The following is a 19,893-nucleotide window of genomic DNA, read 5'->3' as shown; positions in this document are numbered from 1 at the left end:
ATGGCAGAGCCTGGCTCATCTGACTCCAGAGCTAGCTATGGTTTTAAGCTGAAAAAGCCTAAATGGTGTCAACCCATAGTGGCCCTGGATATCAGAGGGTGGCCTAGTGGATAGAGTGTCAGACCTAGAGGTGGGCAAAGCCAAGTTTAAATCCAGCCTTGATCCCGGGCAAATCAGCATCTGTCTTAGTTTCCTCATCTGTTGATTTGTCCAGCATTAGCTCTCAAGGGGGACTGAGGACATCCCAAGTATAATGTCTTGACTTGCCTATGAATTGGACTGAAGTGAGTGCAAAGTTATCATCTCCCTTTCTCCTCTGGGGTTATCGAAGTCTGGGGATATAATAGCACCCTCTCCCAGAGTCATAGTGAAGATCACATGAGGTAATTTTTGTAATTGTCGTTGTTCAATCCTTTAAGTTGTGCCCAATTCTTTGGGACCCCATTGGGGGTTCTCTTGGCAAAGACGCTGGAGTGCTTTGCCATTTCCTCCTCTGGCTCATTTCACAGATGAGGAAACTGAGGTAAGCTGGGTTAAGTGACTTGCCCAGATTCACACAGCTAGTAATTGTATGACTCTTTGTGATCCCATGGACTGTAGCACTCTAATACTATCCATGATGTTTTGTTTTTTTTTTTTCTGGCAATGACACTGAAGTGATTTGCTATTTCCTCCTCCAGCTCATTTTACAGATGAGCTAACTGAGGCAAACAAAGTTAAGTGACTTCATAAGCAGGAAAACCCTAGATAAATGCCAGTTTTATCATCTGAATAATGAAATTTTAGTTTGGCATCTGAGATAACCTCAGGGGCCATCCCTCCTACCCATACTTGAACAATATCCCCCTCTTCAGAATCCCCTATAAGTGTCTATCTATCCAGACTGTGCTTGAAGACCTCCAATGAGAGCTCTTCTCCCCCCGCCCCCAGTCAAGTCAGCCCATTCTACGTTGGGACGGTTCCAGTTATTAAGAATCGTTCCTTTATCCAAGACTCCATTTTTCTCTTGTCGATTTCCACTCATTTTTCCAGGCTTTCTCCTCTGGGACCAAGTAAAAGCAGACCAACATGATAGCCTTTCATAGACTTGAAGACAGTTATCATGTCATTTCCCCAACCCCTAATAATTTTTTTAGCTTCTCTAGACTAAATATCCCCAGTTCCTTTTAAATACAGCATGGCCTCCAGTTCCCTCATCATTCTATAAACTTTCTGGTTTATCAAAGTCTTTTAAAAACCATGATTCTCTTCCAAGGCAAGGCAAGTGGGTGACAAACGAGTAGGAAACCCCGCAATCCCAGAATTTAAGGGTCAGAAGAGTCCTTAGTGGCTACCCCTGCCATCCAAAAGGAATCCACCTTATAATATCCTTGACAAGGGCTCATCCATCCCATACCTGAAGACGTCCCCTGGAAGGGAAGTGGACAGGAGCAGGCGGCAGCAGCCGCACAGGCTTGACACTTTGGGGTGTGAGCATTTACATTTTGGAAATCATCTTGTCAAAGCTATAAATGAGTTGATTTATTGTTTCATTGATTGTCTCAAGAATGTTAAGAATAGAAATTAAACTTAACCGTGTGTGATCTATGTCGAGCGTTCATCTTTTACCATTCCCTACTCCCATCCCACTCCCACCCACTAGCGTTAAATATTTCCCAGCCCAACCCTGGAGGAAACCCACCCACTCTAGTCTGCCCCTTCCTTCTTTGGCCGGCTCCAAGTCCTAGGAAGTATTGTGAGCAGATACTCTTTGTTTCTGCTTCTGCTCTCCAGGCCCAGCAGAACAAGTCCAAGTTCCCTTAACTTAACTTACTTTTCAGAAAACTGAAGACAATAAATTTGGGGGCTGCCAGGTTATTTTGCTAACTCACAATAAAGTGGTCCTCTGATACCCCCAGATCTTTTATAAACAAGTTGCTACTTAACCAAGGCTCCCTTGATGGGTTGATTTTTTTTTGAACCATATTTAAAACTTTAAATGGATCCTTGTTAAATTTCAGCTTCTTCGATTCAGCCACTCAGGGCTCCAGCAGGACAAGATCTTTGGGGATCCCGCCCGAAAGATCTTGTCTCTGGAGATTAAAAAATTTTAAACAATATTTCACAGTGGACTCCGGCTTTGTTTTAGGAAAGGAACCTTTTGGTTCACGTTATTCATAAAAGACAACAGCAGGAAGGTTTTCACAGACAATCTGGTTGATTGTGAAATTCAGCTTTTGGGGAATAAATAAAAGCAGAATGACTTGGAGTGAGAAGCAGAGGCTCTGAGGCCCGGCTTTGACACTTACTCCTTGAGTATCATTGGGCAAGTCATCAAACCTCTCTGTAAAATGAGAGGGAAGGAGAAATTAAACTGAATCATTCCACAAAGTTTCTTCCAGCTTTAATCTTATAATTCTTCACACAATGTGTTTCTATGAAGAGGCAAAGGGAAGGGAAGTTTCCAACTAGACTTTGGGAAATGATGCCGTTGCCTAAACTCAGGGCTTACAGAAAGGCCTCAGAAAGGTCCTGGGTTCAGATGGGAGTGTGAACAGACTGAATCCTTCCTGTCTTTGGACCCTGGGTGCCCTATTCTTGAGGGTTTCACATTAAAAACCAGCTAATTAGTTAGTTTAAATTTATCTTCCTCCACATATTTGATCTTGAGAAAACAAAAACAAATGGATTTTTTTTTTCTGAGGCAATTGGGGTTAAGTGACTTCCTCAGGGTCACACAGCTAGAAGTGTTAAGTATCTGAGGTCAGATTTGAACTCAGGTCCTCCTGACTTCAGGGCCAGTGCTCTAACCACTGCGCCACCCAGCTGCCCTATGGTCCCCCCACATGGGCAGACTTGGTTCTGTGTAAGAACTGTTCCTTTGACGTGTCACTAAGAATGTATAGTCCAAGGTCAGGACTCTCTCCCATAGTACCGTTAGACATTTGTCCAATGGATTAAACGGAATGAAATCAGGGGCTATGATTAGGAGAGCAATAGAGGGAGAGAAGGAATAGAGGGACATGAAGCAAGACATGAAAGGCACTGAGGGTGTGTGGGGAAGAGACATAGACTCTAGGGTTGGAAAAAATGGCCTGAAGTCTTAGTTCTTCCATCATCTACTAGCACTGTGAGCTTGAGCAGGACTCACTATCCCTCTGGGGCTCCCTCTCTCCATCTATAAAGTGAAAGGATGGGACTGTGTGATCTCTAAGGTCCCTTATAGAGTCAATGATCTATGTTCTAAATTAAGTCATTGGATTTAGACCTTCAAGAACCTTAGAAGACGTCTAGTTCAACGTCCGAATTTTACAGATGAGGAAACTGAGCCATAAAAGCTTACATATACCTTCCAAATTCTAAGGTCCCTCCCAGCTCTGCCATCCCCTGTTCTAAGGGCCCTCCCAGCTCTGCCATCCCCTGTTCTAAGGGCCCTCCCAGCCTTGACATCCCCTGTTCTAAGGGCCCTCCCAGCTCTGACATCTCCTGTTCTAAGGGCCCTCCCAGCCCTGACATCCCCTGTTCTAAGGGCCCTCCCAGCTCTGACATCCCCTGTTCTAAGGCCCTCCCAGCCCTGACATCCCCTGTTCTAAGGGCCCTCCCAGCCCTGACATCCCCTGTTCTAAGGGCCCTCCCAGCTCTGACATCCCTGTTCTAAGGGCCCTCCCAGCTCTGACATCCCCTGTTCTAAGGGCCCTCCCAGCTCTGACATCCCCTGTTCTAAGGGCCCTCCCAGCTCTGACATCCCCTGTTCTAAGGGCCCTCCAAGCCTTGACATCCCCTGTTCTAAGGGCCCTCCCAGCTCTGACATCTCCTGTTCTAAGGGCCCTCCCAGCCCTGACATCCCCTGTTCTAAGGGCCCTCCCAGCCCTGACATCCCCTGTTCTAAGGGCCCTCCCAGCTCTGACATCCCCTGTTCTAAGGGCCCTCCCAGCTCTGACATCCCCTGTTCTAAGGGCCCTCCCAGCTCTGACATCCCCTGTTCTAAGGGCCCTCCCAGCTCTGCCATCCCCTGTTCTAAGGGCCCTCCCAGCCTTGACATCCCCTGTTCTAAGGGCCCTCCCAACTCTGCCATCCCCTGTTCTAAGGGCCCTCCCAGCTCTGACATCCCTTGTTCTAAGGCCCTCCCAGCCCTGACATCCCCTGTTCTAAGGGCCCTCCCAGCTCTGACATCCCCTGTTCTAAGGGCCCTCCCAGCTCTGACATCCCCTGTTCTAAGGGCCCTCCCAGCTCTGACATCCCCTGTTCTAAGGGCCCTCCCAGCTCTGACATCCCCTGTTCTAAGGGCCCTCCAAGCCTTGACATCCCTGTTCTAAGGGCCCTCCCAGCTCTGACATCTCCCTGTTCTAAGGGCCCTCCCAGCCCTGACATCCCCTGTTCTAAGGGCCCTCCCAGCCCTGACATCCCCTGTTCTAAGGGCCCTCCCAGCTCTGACATCCCCTGTTCTAAGGGCCCTCCCAGCTCTGCCATCCCCTGTTCTAAGGGCCCTCCCAGCTCTGCCATCCCTGTTCTAAGGGCCCTCCCAGCCTTGACATCCCCTGTTCTAAGGGCCCTCCCAACTCTGCCATCCCCTGTTCTAAGGGCCCTCCCAGCCCTGACATCCCCTGTTCTAAGGGCCCTCCCAGCTCTGACATCCCTTGTTCTAAGGCCCTCCCAGCCCTGACATCCCCTGTTCTAAGGGCTCTCCCAGCTCTGACATCCCCTGTTCTAAGAGCCCTCCCAGCTTTGACATTTCTATGATTGTATGAAGGAAGCCAATCACGTCCCAGTTGTTAGCAGCAGGAGGGCTGGGAATTACTTGCCCAGGGAGCCCCTTGTCCTTAGATGCTCCCCTTTCTCTGCAAGATGGCCCCGAGTCCCCAGAATGGGCAGTGCCTCTAGCTTCAGGAAAGGGATCATTTCTTCTGTTTATCTTTTGGTTAAATATCCGGATCCCATGAATCACCCCCAGACAGAGTTTGGGGCCAGAGACATTAATTCCTGATTCTCAAATAAGGAGGACGTTTAGTGAGTTCATTTTTCTTCTTGCTACAGAATTTCCATGTGAAGCGATGCTTCCAAGAGATGGGAATATGGGCCAAGGGAGAGTTAGGTGGGACTGTTGCGGCCCCTGGGCTGAACTGGCTGACTTAGGTTCTGGAGGGCAGGATGATCCTTCTCTGCTATTGACCCTGGCCTTTCCCCTTCTCTGCTCTCCCAGTTCCAGCTCTGCCCGCTGTGGTCCAATAAGAAGTGCCCTAAGCCAGGAGCTAAGATATGTACATTCTAGAACTAGCTATGTGACTTTCAGTAAGTCAGTTTCTCTCTATGGACTCAGGACCTCAGTCTGCCCATCTGTAAAATGGAAGCTCTGGATTCAGTGATCTCTAAGGTCACTTCTAGCTTATGATTCTGAGTGTCAACCCCATATCTAACATGTTTGATATGACCTTGAGCAATCACCTTCACCTCTCAGGATCTCAGTCTGCCCATCTATAAAATGGAAGTATTGGACTCAATGACCTCTAGGGTCATTTATAGCTCTGAGATCCTATGATTCTGAGTGTCAATCCCATGTCTAACACCTTTGGTGTGACCCTGAGCAATCACCTTCACCTCTGAGGGCCTCAGTTTCCTCATCTTTAAAATGGGGGAGGTTGGGTGAGATTGCCTGGGAGATCCCATCTGTGATCCCACAAACAAACAAACTCTGCTCTTTCGTCTTTGCACACTCTCTTCTCACATGAAACCTTTTGGGAGATGACCATGTTTCGATCCGATCTGCAGGGCTGGAACAGCTCCTCCCAGTGTACCCAATGTGGGGGCCCGGTGACCCTGGGCTTCTTGGGCTGTACATTCTGGCGAGCGGGAGAACCCTCTTGGTTGCTCAGTTTTTTCTCGAGGCAGGCTTCCTGGCACAAAGGGCTGGGGATGGGGAGGAGGGGGTGGGAATGGCGGAGAATTGGGTAGAACAGCTCCCTTTGGGAGCTGAGATCCGGGCCCCTTCACAGGTGGGATGGAGGGATCCCGGACAGCTTCCGTTCTTCCAGGATTTGCCCAAAGACCCTTCGGGCGGCCCCAGTGGATTGAGCCCGTCCCTTTCCTTGCCATAGTTGTGAATGAGCTGAAAGAACCAAGAGATGCACGGTGGTCACTGCGCCTGCTGCGGAATAGGGAGAGAGCTTCTCTGGCCCAGAAAGGCCAGCTTTTAGAGTCCACTTACGTGGGGGGGGGGGTGGGGACTGACCCGGGAAAGTCCTGGGTCTCTGGTTTTCTTCTCCATCTTGGAAGGGGATGGTGAAACTCTCTTGTGGAACCCCATAATGCTTTTTGGAAACACTTTAAATCACCTCTTCTCAATTCTGACATCTTCTGTTCTAAGCCCCCTCCCAGCTCTGACATCCCTGTTCGCCCCCCAGCTCTGACATCCCCTTTCGCCCCCAGCCCTGATTCCCTCTTCAAGCCCCTCCAGCTCTGGCTCCCTGTTCTAAGCCCCCTCAGCCCTGATTCCCTGTTCGCCCCCCCAGCCCTGCATCCTCTGTTCTGCCCCCTCCAGCTCTGTCCCTGTTCGCTCCCCTCCAACCCCAAACCCCCTTTCTGCCCCTCCCACTCCCACTCCCTTTTAGCCCCTCGCCCTACATCCCTTTCTAAGCCCCCCACCCATTCCCTTTCAAGCCCCTCCCGCCCTGATTCCCCTGTTCTAAGCCCCTCCCAGCCCTGATTCCCTGTTTAAGCCCCTCCTCAACATCCCTTTCAAGCCCCTCCCACCCTGTCCCCTTTTCTAACCCCCCCAGCTCTGACATCCCCTTTCGCTCCCTCCCCCAAATTCCCCTTTCTAACCCCCTCCACTCTTTCCCTTTCCCCCCCTCACTCACATCCCCTTTCTAACCCCTCCCACTCCCCATCCCCTTTCTCCCCCGTCTCCATTCCCCCATTCTAAGGATTCTCTCCTTTCAGTTCTGACATTTCATATGTTCCAGTGGCCAGAGAGCTGGCTTTGAAACCAAGAAAACGCATGTTTGAGTCTTGCCTTTAACACATACTGACCAGGCAACTATGAGCAAGCCATCTAACCTCTAAGCCTCATTGGCGGAGAGGGGTGGGATGACATTGGAAGCTCACCCTGGAGTGCGGGTCTCCCTCCAGTCTCCCTCTGGCCAATGTGCGTCTCTCCCTCCTGGGGCCATCTCTCAGCATCTCCATTTCTGGGCACTGCTCCCCTACTTCATACCTTTGCTCTGACTGTCCTGTGCTCAGTCATGTTTGATGGATTGGGGGCTGGGGGAGGGAGAGGATTGTCTCTCTCTAAATGAATCCTGCTTCTACCCAGCCTTCTTTGGGATTCTGATGCCTTTCCAAGTGCCATGACTCAGGGTCATCTCCAAGCTAAAATAGGAATGGATTTTCAACTCGATTTCAAAAGCCGAGTCATTTGATTTTTTTAAACAGGGGTAAAAAAAAAAATTAGGGGAAAGAAAAGATGATGAATTTAATTGAAATGGGGTCCCACGGAGTGTGATTCTGCTTATAGACCAAGGAGGTCATTGCTAAGAAGCGAGTCTCCGTATTCACCCAAATACGTACGACAGTACATTTTGTGATGGCAGAGCATCGGAAACAGTAGAAATCCACTGACTGCAGGATGGGTAATTGTGGTACATGAAGGCAAAATGCAATGTTACTATACTGTAACAAATGGGGGGATGGGTCTGGGGTCAAGAAGACTCATTTTCTTGAGTTCAAATCTAGCCTCAGACACCAGCTGGGAGATCCTGGGCAAGTCACTTCATTCCGTTTGCCTCAGTTTCCTCATCTGTAAAATGAGCTAGAGAAGGAAATGGCAAACCATTCCAATATCTTTACCAAGAGAACCCTAAATGGGGTCACGAAGAGTTGGGCACAACTGAAACAACAACATAACAACAACACAATGACGTATGATGAATGCGGAGAAATGTGGGAAAGATCCCTAAGAGCAGGGGCAAAGTCAGCAGAACCAAGACAACGATGTACCCAACGATCACAACAATGGAAATGGAAAGAACAGCTATATACACATAGAAGTCAAAAGTGAAAGTTGCAAAATTAAAAAGATTATGAGGAGAAAAGGCATTTATATAGTCCTTCTATATACCAGGCACTGTGCTAAGCACCTCACAAATAATATCTTTTTAATTGTTACAACTACCTTGGAAAATAGGAGTTTTACAATCCCTATTTAACAGATGAGGAACCCGAGGCAGACAGAGATTAAGTGACTTATTACACAGCCAGGATGAATCTGAAGCTGCATTTGAACTCAGATCTTTCTGACTCTAAGCTCTATCTCCTACTGCTCAGGAAGCAGGAGTGGGACATTCATCAATGTTCTCATTGCACATATTTTCAGACTTTTTCAGCATATTTATCAGTTTTACTGATTTTTTCTCCTTTTCTTATTCTTTCTTTTATATTTAAAAGAATATTCTTTATTATATGAAACGGCCGTCTGGGAGGAGGAGGGAGAAGTATACTAGGGGGAAATATGGTTAAAAAAAAGACAAAGAATAAAAACATTTCCATTTTTTCTTTAAAAGATTATCCCAGGATCCCTATGTTGATCACCCCTGATATCTCTCTTATGACTTTGGGTAAATCACCTTCAATTTCCCCAGCCGAAGAGGCACCCTATTCCCTTCCTACCTCTTAGATCTTCCCTTGGAAGGAAAAATACTAGGGGAGAAATGGCAATATTAGCATTCTGGCCACAGGAGACCATACCTCTGCCTTGAAGGGCCCACGTGACAGTTTCTCTCTCTCCAGCCGGACTTGAGATCGCACTGGCCGGAAACCACTCCATGAACTTAGGATATCTGCATCCTGAAAGGCAAAGCTTCGGTAACTTGGCTTTTTTCACATTTTGTTGTTCTTATTGTTATTTAGGGAAAAGGAAATGTACGTTGTCACTTATTTATTCCTGTGTAACTTGAACAAATGACTTAACGGCTTTGAGCCTCAGTTTCCCTTTTTTGTAAAATTTTGTAAAATTACAAAAATTTTTTGTAAAATTTGTAAAACTCTTTTTGCAAAAAGAGTTGAACTTGCGTCTCTAGGATTCTTTTCAGCTCTCTGATGGAGACTGGGGATCAGCTGTTGGCATTTAGAATAGAAATACCCTGGGGAAGGGAGATCAGTGAAAAGGGATGGGATTCTGTAGTAAGCTCTGAGGAAAAAGCACTATGGACTTGGGGACTTCAGTACACGCCAGCCATATTTATGACTAGGGTGGAGCAACTGGGTGCTTCCCCCAGGTGCTGAAATGCAGATGGTGTCGATCTTGGGAGATGCTTTTTCCTTCTGATGGCCACACTCAGCTGAGCTCATCTACATCCCCAAATGAGTTCTGTCCTTTGGCAGAGTAGAAACCTCATCAAGTCTCAGCTGTACTTCCTCTCCCTGATGGATATAACCCAGGAAAGCCCCCACAATCACTCATTTTTTACGATGAAGAAACTGAGTGGTAACTGGCAGGTACCTTCCATGGCTACATCAAATTATCCTTACCTACCTAGCTGCAAAAACTTCCTTGTTAAATTTCTAATGATGGCAGCTCTTAGCACATACAGAGCCGGCATGCTTCCAGCTTGATGAAAATCAAGGTCCTTCATGTATACTTAGGTTGTATTTAACTTATACTTGAACATATTTAACATGTATTGGTCATCCTGCCATCTGGGAGATGGGGTGGAGGGAAGGAGGGAAAAAATTGGAACAAAAGGTTTGGCAATTGTCAATGCTGGAAAATTACGCATGCATATATCTTGTAAATAAAAAGCTATAATAATAATAAAAAAAGATAATAACAAAAAAAAAAGAAAAGAAAATCAAGGTCCTTTCTCATCCCCATGAAAATTCACCCAATTTATCCAAGTTTTGGTGCTTTTCTTTGGCTTCAGGAGCCCCAAAGTCAGGATGTCATTACAGGAAGTAGGACCCGTTGGTCTTGTCTTACCCGCAGTGTGGGCTCCAAGCGGCAGCAGTTTTCCCAAATGGTATTGTGGTCTTGGGGATCATTGTTCTCATTCCAGTTGCCCAACTGAAAGATCCCCCCCAGGGTGACCGTCTGGCTCCTGGGTCAAGAGAGAGGAAGATGGAAGTAGAATGGAGTGGTCCCGAGCCCCCCATTGTCTGCTCTCATCTCTCCCACCAACATAGACTTAATTACCTCCATCAGTCTCATCACTGCTGTTTGAATTCATTATATTTACTAAGTATTTATTATCATTTATCTTCACTATCATTACTGCCGTCTCCACTACTACCATTGCCTCTGTCACCACCATCAATCTTACCACCATCATAACTGGTGAAAAGCACTTTTCTGGGCTCTGGAACAGACAGGACGACTGGAAGAGACATAGCTCCTGCCCTCAAGAAGCTCACAATCTTCGTAGAAGGAAGATAGGACACACACACACACACACAGAGAATACTCCTTCTTCTCACTATATGAATTAAGTCCTTTCTTTGAAGACAGTATATAAGGTGAAAATCCAAAGTAAGAAAACAGAGAATAATCAGAAACAGACACTTTGGAGGATCGGCAGTAGGGATTGGAACCAGCTCAACCCAGCTCACAAGTCACGATTGTTAAATTTTCACGTTGAGCATTTACATGAATGAAATCATAAAATGCTACAAATTAGGGCTTGATTTATTATTTTGTTGACTATGGGCTTAAGGAAGTGAAGGAAAAATGGTCATGATATAGGCTAAACTCAAAAGTGTGTCATGTACATTTTTTTTTTTTCTTAAAGAGCTGGTTGTTAAACACTTAACCAGCACCTCCCTGCCTGGTACCATATTTTTGCTCAGGTTGAGGAAGACTTTCCATAACGCAAAAAATAATCCATGGAGTGAAAAAAAATGTAAATTATTATTTAGTAAAATGAAAATTTCTAAGTATCCATGTGGCAAGGGATGAGTATTCATAATATCTTATGAAAGGTTCATAAAAGGGGTGCATGTAAAGAACTTTGTGGAGGACAAGGGGAAAATCATCCATGAAAAAGAAGTCTTCATGGAGGTGGAGGCATTTGACTTGGGTTCCAAATCATGGAAATTTAATAGGCAGATTACATTTTTGTTTTTTTTCCCAGGTTATTTTTATCTTCTTTCTAAATCTGCTTTTTCTTGTGCAACAAGAGAACTGTATAAATATATACACATATATTGCATTTAAGATATACTTTAACATGTTTATCATGTATGGGACTACCTGCCATCTAGAGGAGGGGGTGGGGGGAAGGAGGGGAAAAGTTGTGACAGAAGGTTTTGCAAGGGTCAATGTTGAGAAATTACCCATGCGTGTGTTCTGTCATAAAAAGCTACAATAATAAAAAAGGTAAAAAGTTATAAAAAAAATTTTAATAGGCAGAGAGTGAGTAGAATATCCCAACTATAATCAGCAGAGTGAGCTAAGGAAGAGAGATGGTAAAATATGGAACAGTGGGTGCAGAAGCTTGATGGAAATATTGAGTATTGAAAGGGAGGAGCATAAGATCTAGCCAGAAATTCAGGATGAAAAAGGAGCACTGGGGTCTTGCATGACCGTTATCATCGTCATCACTGTCACCATTACCACTTTTATCTTTCTACCACCAGCATAACCACCAACATCAACACTTAACATCATCACCACGGCTTTCACTATCACCGCTCAACACCATCATCTCCACTACTGTGACCATGACTGTCACTGTCACCATTACCAAGACTCTCATCTCCACCACTGCCATCACCATCACTTCTGTCACTGCCATCACTACCATAGTCATAACTATTATCATCCCCGGCTCCAGCACCAGCACCATGACTATTACTAACACCACTAATCACTACCAGCACCATGACTGTGTCACTTTTACCATTAATACCTACATCATTACCAGTGTCACCATCATCACCCCCAGCACCATTATCATCACTTACACTACCATCACTACAATTATCACTGTCACCAATATGTCATCTCTATCACCACAAACACAACCACCAATACCACTGCCTTCATAACTATTACCATCACTACCAATTCCATCATCTCCATAACTATTACCATCATCACCAATCCCATCATCCCCATAACTATTATCATCACCACTAATCCCATCATCCCCATAACTATAACCATCACTACCAATCCCATCATCCCCATAATTATTACCATCACCAGCAACCCCATCATCACCATCAACACTATGACTGTTGTGATCACTGTCAGTACCTCCACCAACATTACTGTTACCACCCCCACCATAACGATTACCATCATCACTAACGCTATAATTACTACCAGCACCATGAGTATAACTTTCACTTCACCACACGTCAGTGGGTAATCAGTATCAATGCAACCATCCACACCATCACCACCACCATCATCACCAGCATCATCACCATGATTATCACTGTCACCATGACCATTGCTTCCATCATTATAAATCAAAAAGAATGGATTCATTCATTGTTCAATCTACCCCTGTTCCCAGAGTCTGGTTGGCTGGGCCTTTCTCACCAATTCTACTTGACCCTAGAGTGCAGAATTAGTGATAATCTCAAAAAGGAAACTTTGAGCTTGACATCAGGAAAATATTTCCCAACAATGAGAACTGTGGAAAGAGCTGTCTAGAGAGAGAACAGGCTCTTCCTCCTCCATTGGAGATCAGCCTGCAGAGGATGGGATTTGTATTCATGGTCAGATTAGACTAGATGAAGTCTCGTCTCTCTCTGACTTTGTGTGTGTCTAGGAAAAGGGTAACATCAAGCTGGACAGAGATCCCCAATCTTGGAGGACAGTTCATGGGGTAGCCCCATTATGAAAGGTTATGGAGGCCTACTTTGCTCTCTTCCCACCCCCAACTTCCCACCTTACCCTGGGATGATATAGGGAGTCTTGTAGATCCCAGCATCTGAATCATGAGTGATAATAAAGTGCTTCATCCAAGGGGCAAATACCTGAATGGCACAGAAGGAAAAGATTTTGGACGGCCTCGCCCCACCCGTACATCATGACCAGAGACTCCATCCGGACTAAGTAGGACGACATTTCTTGGTCCAGTACCCTGAGTTCCCCCAGGGGTCCTGACTTATGGAGAAGCTCACACTGGCTACACTCTCTGTAAGGCCCTGCTTCCCCAGCTTCTTTTGGGAACCATGTCTCCCCAACATTGAAAACAGGTGGAGGCTCACTCTAAATCTTCCTAGATGGACAGCTGTGGCGGAGCCAGAAAAAGTCATTAGTAGATCCTCGGCAAGGACAAAAAATTCTCAAACTCTTCTCCGCTCCATGTAGAAAGGTGTGATTTCCCATGGAGCCTTTACTATAACCCTATCACCTATTTCTGTAGTGTCGTGAAGTTTACAAAGGGCTTTTCTTATAACAACTCAGAGATATAGGCAACTTTTTTTCAGAAAAGAAGACTGAGGTTCAGAGAAGTGACCTGACAGTTTGTAAATTTCAGATGTCAGAGTCTATGCTCCTTCCACTCTATCATTTGTCATAACTTGTTCCATAATATGTCTCTGCGTTCTAAAAAGTGGGATTTTCTGATCCTAAACCTCTAGGTGTTCATTTTTTTTTTAAATCACCCTTCTTTCCAAGGCAATCTTAATAGATTTTGGACAGAAAATGCCATCTGCACCCATCAACATATGCGATATTCACTTCTTTTTTCTGTTGTTGTTTTTTTAATCTCTCCTATGGTTTTTCCCTTCTGCTCTGTTTTTTCTCTCCCAGCCTAATTCATAAAGTAATGTATACTAAAAATAAATAAATTTACTAGAAAAAAAATCATCCTTCTTGCTCTCCCATGGAGTGTGAATGCCAGATAGCTGCCCCTTCTTCTTGCCCCCCCATTCTCTCCCTTACCATGTTTTCCCATACTCCACCTACCCCTAGCTGAGAACAGAACCCTAAGGTGCCAGCTTGAGTCAGTCTTCCAGCTTCTGTCCTTCCTTCCCACAGTTCTCCAAGCCAGCCCTTTCTCTGAACACTTCCAGCCTCCTCTCTGAAAGACTTTCCATCAAAGCCCGCAGAGGTCAATCTAATCCCCCAGGCCCTGGACCCTGGGGCATGACGCAAGGAAATCTCTTTTGCCACCACTGCTCCCCGACACCCCGGCCGCCAGACCCACCTTGAGGACCTGACCCCGTCCAGGTTGCAGCAAAGGGTCAGCTTGCAGATTCCCAGCCCACACCCCGGTGCAATTGATGATGACATCTGCCCCTTCTCTTGCCACCTGAGGACAAATGACATATGGGGTTTCTGCCCCTGGATCCATCCCATCAAGGTTTATTCCCCAGATCCACCCCCATCAAGGTTTGCCCCAGACAGGAAGAGTGAAATTTTCAGGGACTGAACCTGATGCTCCATTATCCTTTTTAAAATTATTCTGAATTTAACAACTTAATGTTGTCATTAATCACCAGATTTAGCAGTACCAGCTGACTATAAGTTCTTTGAAGGCAGGGACTGATTTCTTTACATCCTCCATCCCTGGCATAGTACCTGGCACACAGTAGGCATTTAATAAATGCTGATTGGATTGAATCAAGTTGAGTTGAGGTGAAAGAGCCAGCAACTAAACACAAGGTTTTATGTGTTTTATAATAAACAAAATAATCCACAAATTCTTGCCATGTTTACAAATCCCTTAATGTTGAATCTTGGTTTCCTTATAAAATAATAATATTATTGTGTATAATAAGAATAATAACTAGGTAGCATTTAATAAATGCTAATTGGATCGAATCAAGTTGAATTGAGATAAAAGAGCCAGCAACTAAACACAAGGTTTTGTGTGTTTAATAATAAAATAGAACTGAGGTTCCCCCTGATCTCACTTTGGCTTCTTTCCCTCTTTTCTGGGTGGCTGGTTTCCCTGCTTTCACTGAGTTTGGAGCAGGGATGGCAGAGGGTTTGACACACGGTCCCTAAGCACTAGACAATTTCTCTGAAATTGTCACTTAACACCAATTGCCTCAGTAAAAAATAATAATAATAAAAATAAAAATAATTAAGCTTTTCTCTGCCCTTCATTAATCTCAAGGTTATTGATCATCCATTTTGTGATGTCACCTTGGAACGAAGACAGAAGAGTCTTAAGGGGATGGGGCAGAGGGGAGGTTCCTAACCAGGGACCTGAGAGGGTGTTTAGTCCAACCTATTATTCATTTTGTTGATAAGGAAACTGAGACCCGGGAAGATTGACTGACTTGTCCACACTGTCAGTAACAGTTAAAGGTTGGATTTGAACTTAGATCCTTGGATAGAGACTCAATGGTTTTTCCTTCATATCCCAAATGCCTCCAGTCACTTGACCTTTTGAGTTTTAGTTTTCTTGCTCTAAAATGGAAATTATTAAGACTCATAATAAAGGACTGTTGTGAAGTTTATTTAAATGTCTGAAGTCTGTAGTAGTTGTTGAGTTGTGTTGGACCCTTCATGACCCCTTTGGGGGTTTCTTGGCAAAAATACTGGAGTGATTTGCCTCTTTTTTTCTCCAGTTCATTTTACAGAGGAAGAAACTGAGGCAAACAGGGTGAAATGACTTGTCCAGAATCACACAGCTAGTAAGTGTCTGAATCTGGATTTGAATTCAAGTCTTCCCGACCCAAGGCCTGGCGTGCTATCCATTGTACCACGTAGCTGTCCGAAAGCCACTTTAAATACACAACATAATAAACAATACTCATTCTGTGTTCTACTTGGCTATGGAAATGCTCAGGGTAGAGTTTATTTTGTGTGCGTGTTTCGGAAGAGAAAAATGTAAGCACTGTGTAAATGATGGTTGTTTTTGTCCACAGTTACACAAAAAAGGGCACAGAATGAGCAGTTGACCTCAGGTCCTCTGCTTTCAGAACCAATATGCTTTCCACTACAAGCATTATTATTAAGCAACTATTGCACTTGACGTGCCCCATGTTATTGCTTTATTGATTTTTCTGTCAAGTTTATGGGACAAGGTTTTTAAGAAAGAAAATCAATCCATTATTTGTCTGCCTCTGTGTAGATAGTGCACATGTACCCACATGGCCTCTTATAAACTGGTAGCAAGAACCAGGAAAATTCATGACTGGATTGTCAATATAAGACCAGAGAGGTGTAATTCTTCTTCCAATTAAAGCAAAAACCAGACCGATTTCCTTCATTTCATTTTAACTATTTACCAGGGAACTTTTATGACAGAATATGAAGAAAAATACCATTTTGTTGACAGACGTTATTACCTAAGTTTGTCACTGATGGATTTTTGGCATGTTTTAATGCCAAAAATAATGGTTTTGCTGTATTTTAAGACTTTAAGCTTTGGGGGCAGTTAGGTGATGCAGTGGATAGAGCATCAGCCCTGAAGTTAGGATGACCTGAGTTCAAATCTAACCTCAGACATTTAATACTTCCTAGCTGTGTGACCCTAGGCAAGTCACTTAACCCCAATTACCTCAGCAAAAAAAATAAAAAATAAAAATAAATTAAGCTTTTCTCTGCCCTTCTTTAATCTCAAGATTATTGATCATCCATTTTGTGATAATGTAACTATAAATGTATGAAGTAAAAGAACATACAGAAAGAGATAGAGAGAGAGAGAAAGAGAGGGCCCCATTAAGCCCTGAGGATATAAAGAAAGGCAAAAACAGTCCCAGGCCTCAAGGAGCGTATAGTCTACTTGGCCAGACAGCATGCAAATAACTATGTAAATACAGATAATACTAGGGAATATATACAGGTACTATACTATATTATACTAAGTACATACATACAGAGTAGGTATCAATCACTTAATCAACTAATATTTATTAAGCATCTACTATGTGCCAGGCCTGGAGCCCCCTTGAATTCAAGTCTAGCCTCAGACGTTTACTAGCTGTGTGACACTGGACAAGTCACTTCACCTTATTTGCTTCAATTCCTTTGATTATAAAATGAGCCAAAGAAAGAAATGGCAAATCACTCCAGTGTCTTTGCCAAGAAAACCCCAAATGGGGTCATGTTTGACTTAAAAAGGCTGAACAACAAGTGCCAGGGACTGTGTTAATTAGGTACTTGGACTACAAAGAAATACAGAAGCATCCCCTGTCTGCCAGGAGCCCACCGTCCATAATGGAAAGTCCTGAGAAGTCAGGAAAAGGGGTTTCTGCAAACCAGAAGCCTGCTGAATTGGAGGGTTCTGGATCCTAAGGGAGGGGAGGCAACTAGAATCAAGAACAGCCTTGGGACCAGAAACTGGAAACTGAGTGGATGCCCATCAGTTGGAGAATGGTTGGGTAAATTGTGGTATATGAATGTTATGGAATATTACTGTTCTGTAAGAAATGACCAACAGGATGATTTCAGAGAGGCCTGGAGAGACTTACACGAACTGATGCTGAGTGAAATAAGCAGGACCAGGAGATCATTATATACTTCAACAACAATACTATATGATGATCATTTCTGATGGACCAGGCCATCCTCAGCAACGAGATCAACCAAATCAGTTCCAATAGAGCAGTAATGAACTGAACCAGCTATGCCAGGGAAAGAACTCTGGGAGATGAGTATGAACCACGCATAGAATTCCCAATCCCTATATTTTGGATTTCCTTCACAGGCTAATTGTACACTATTTCAGAGTCCAATTCTTTTTGTACAGCAAAATAACTGTTTGGACATGAATACTTATATTGTATTTAACTTATACTTTAACATATTTAACATGTATTGGTCAACCTGCCATCTAGGGGATGGGGTGGGGAGAAGCAGGGGAAAAATTGGAACAAAAGGTTTGGCAATTGTCAATGCTGTAAAATAACCCATGCATGTAACTTGTAAATAAAAAGCTATAATAAAAAAAGAAAAAAGAACAGCCCTAGGAGCCTCCCACCATTAACCAATCCATTCTCCCTCCTCGATTTACCTCCTCAAAGGACTGCACTTTCCTCAGGAAGAACTTGACTCCCCGCTCAGTTAACCTGCAAGACAATGTTTCAGCAGAAGGTGGCTAGTCAGTCACAAAGCCAGAATCCTGCCCAGTCTCTCTCTCTGCTCAAGGAACTTCCCTTCCACTGGACATCTTGGTATAGGGAAGACCTTCAGACAGAGTCCCGGTATCTCTGAGGCTGAAGAGATCTCAGAGGCATCTAATCAAACACAGACTGAAACAACAAGTGGCCATCTTCTATTTGTCTGAAGCGGTCCAGGTCTAGTGGATACCTCCTAAATTGGCCCGATAGAGAAGGTGCTAATGGAGCCAAGCTTAAATCTGTCCCCTTGTAGCACCTACCCTCTGCTTCAATTTCTGCCCTTTGGAGTCAGGCTGCAAAGATGGAATCACTCTTGGGTCTTTTAAATACAATACTGTATTATTTTGGGGACAATAGATATCGTCCTAAGACTGAGAGGCTGACATCTTTAGTCATATGAAAAAAATGCTCTAAATCAATAATGATTAGAGAAATGTAAATTAAAACAATTTACACCCCCCCACCCCTCAGATTAGATAAGATGAGGAAAAGATAATGATAAATGTTAGAGGGATGTGGGAAAACTGGGACACTAATACATTGTTGTGGAGTTGTGAAATGATCCAACCATTCTGGACAGCAATTTGGACCAAAAAACTATCAAATTGTGCATACTCTTTGATCCAGCAGTCTGGATCTATACCTGAAAGAAATCATAAAAGAGGAAATAGAACCCACATGTGCAGTAATATTTGTAGCATCCTTTTTGCTAATGGTAAAGAACTAGAAAATGAATAGATGCCCATCAATTGGGGAACAGCTAAATAAGTTATGGTATATAAAAGTAATGGAATATTGTTCTATAGAAAATGATGAGCAGATTGATTTTAGAAAGGCTTGGAAAGATTTACACGAACTGATGCTGGGCGAAGCAAGCAGAACCAGGGAAACATTGTACAGAGCAACAAATTTGTGCAATAATTATGATAGGCTTGATTCTTTAAAAAAGAATTCCAATTCCAATAAATTTTGGATGGAAAATGCCATCTGCATCCAGAGACAACTATGGAGGCTGAATGTGAATATTATTTTCACTTTTTTTTCCTTCTGTTTTTTTTTTTTTCTTGTTGTTTTCCCTTTTGTTCTGATTTTTCTCTCTCAACATGACTCACATGGAAATATATAAAAAATGAATATATAGGTATAACCTAAAAATAAATAATAATAATAAAAGACTGAGAGACTGAATTTCAAGCCTGCTGTGTTCCTGATGGGGATGGGGGAACACTCACCTCTGGGTAAGCCAGGGCAGGTAGCTCTTGCCCTCCAGGATCATTGCAGTATTGAACCACCCATAGCTAAAACAGTGAGGAGCAAAAGAAAGGAGAGGTTAAGAGGGAACAAGCACAAAAATTATTGTAAATTTTAAAAATCACTTTACTATAATTTGTCCTTTTTGTGCAAATACACTTGAAATATAAACAATTATGAGCAGATATTATAATTTTACTTTAAATTAAATATTTTTAATTTAATAAATTAAATTATTCCATCAGTCCTACCTGTAACCAGGAAACAGATCGAGCTCTCGGGATGTCAGTTTCCGAAACCCCAGAACTGTGTCCTTCCAGGTGGGATCCTACAGAGGGAAAAATTATGGCCTCATCAACTCTAAAGAAAGTTTCTAATGAACTCCCACCCATTCAGATATTTTCTATATCAAGCAACCAAAAAGCACATTGTGTCTGGGTTCTCAGTGGGCACCAGGGACTATATACTAAGCTCTGCGATGGGAAAAAAAGGCAAAAATAGCTCTTGCCCTCCAAAAGATTACATCTTATGGGGGGCACAATGTAATCATCCACTACAATGTATTCAAAATAGATACAAAGGAGCTTGGAAGGGGAAGATTGATACTTGAACTCCTCTGGGGCCACCTCCAGTCATCCTGAT

The 19,893-nt window shown here is 43.9% G+C and overlaps 1 protein-coding gene across 1 annotated transcript in view; it reads right to left on the bottom strand.

Annotated features, from left to right (window-relative positions):
- Positions 1 to 4,637: 4,637 nt before the first annotated feature.
- The window catches only part of DAO (D-amino acid oxidase), a 39,493-nt gene continuing 24,237 nt past the window's right edge, over positions 4,638 to 19,893 (bottom strand). Inside the window, 10 exon segments of the mRNA XM_003761140.4 lie at positions 4,638 to 6,033; positions 6,035 to 6,046; positions 6,048 to 6,082; positions 8,719 to 8,817; positions 9,950 to 10,067; positions 12,872 to 12,954; positions 14,133 to 14,237; positions 17,895 to 17,949; positions 19,233 to 19,298; positions 19,503 to 19,579. Coding sequence (XP_003761188.2) covers positions 5,964 to 6,033; positions 6,035 to 6,046; positions 6,048 to 6,082; positions 8,719 to 8,817; positions 9,950 to 10,067; positions 12,872 to 12,954; positions 14,133 to 14,237; positions 17,895 to 17,949; positions 19,233 to 19,298; positions 19,503 to 19,579 — 720 coding nt within the window. The 3' untranslated portion in view covers positions 4,638 to 5,963.

The sequence above is a fragment of the Sarcophilus harrisii genome, chromosome 1, assembly GCF_902635505.1.
Source record: "Sarcophilus harrisii chromosome 1, mSarHar1.11, whole genome shotgun sequence".
Lineage (NCBI taxonomy): Eukaryota > Metazoa > Chordata > Mammalia > Dasyuromorphia > Dasyuridae > Sarcophilus > Sarcophilus harrisii.
This window is presented reverse-complemented; position numbering and strand designations above follow the sequence as displayed.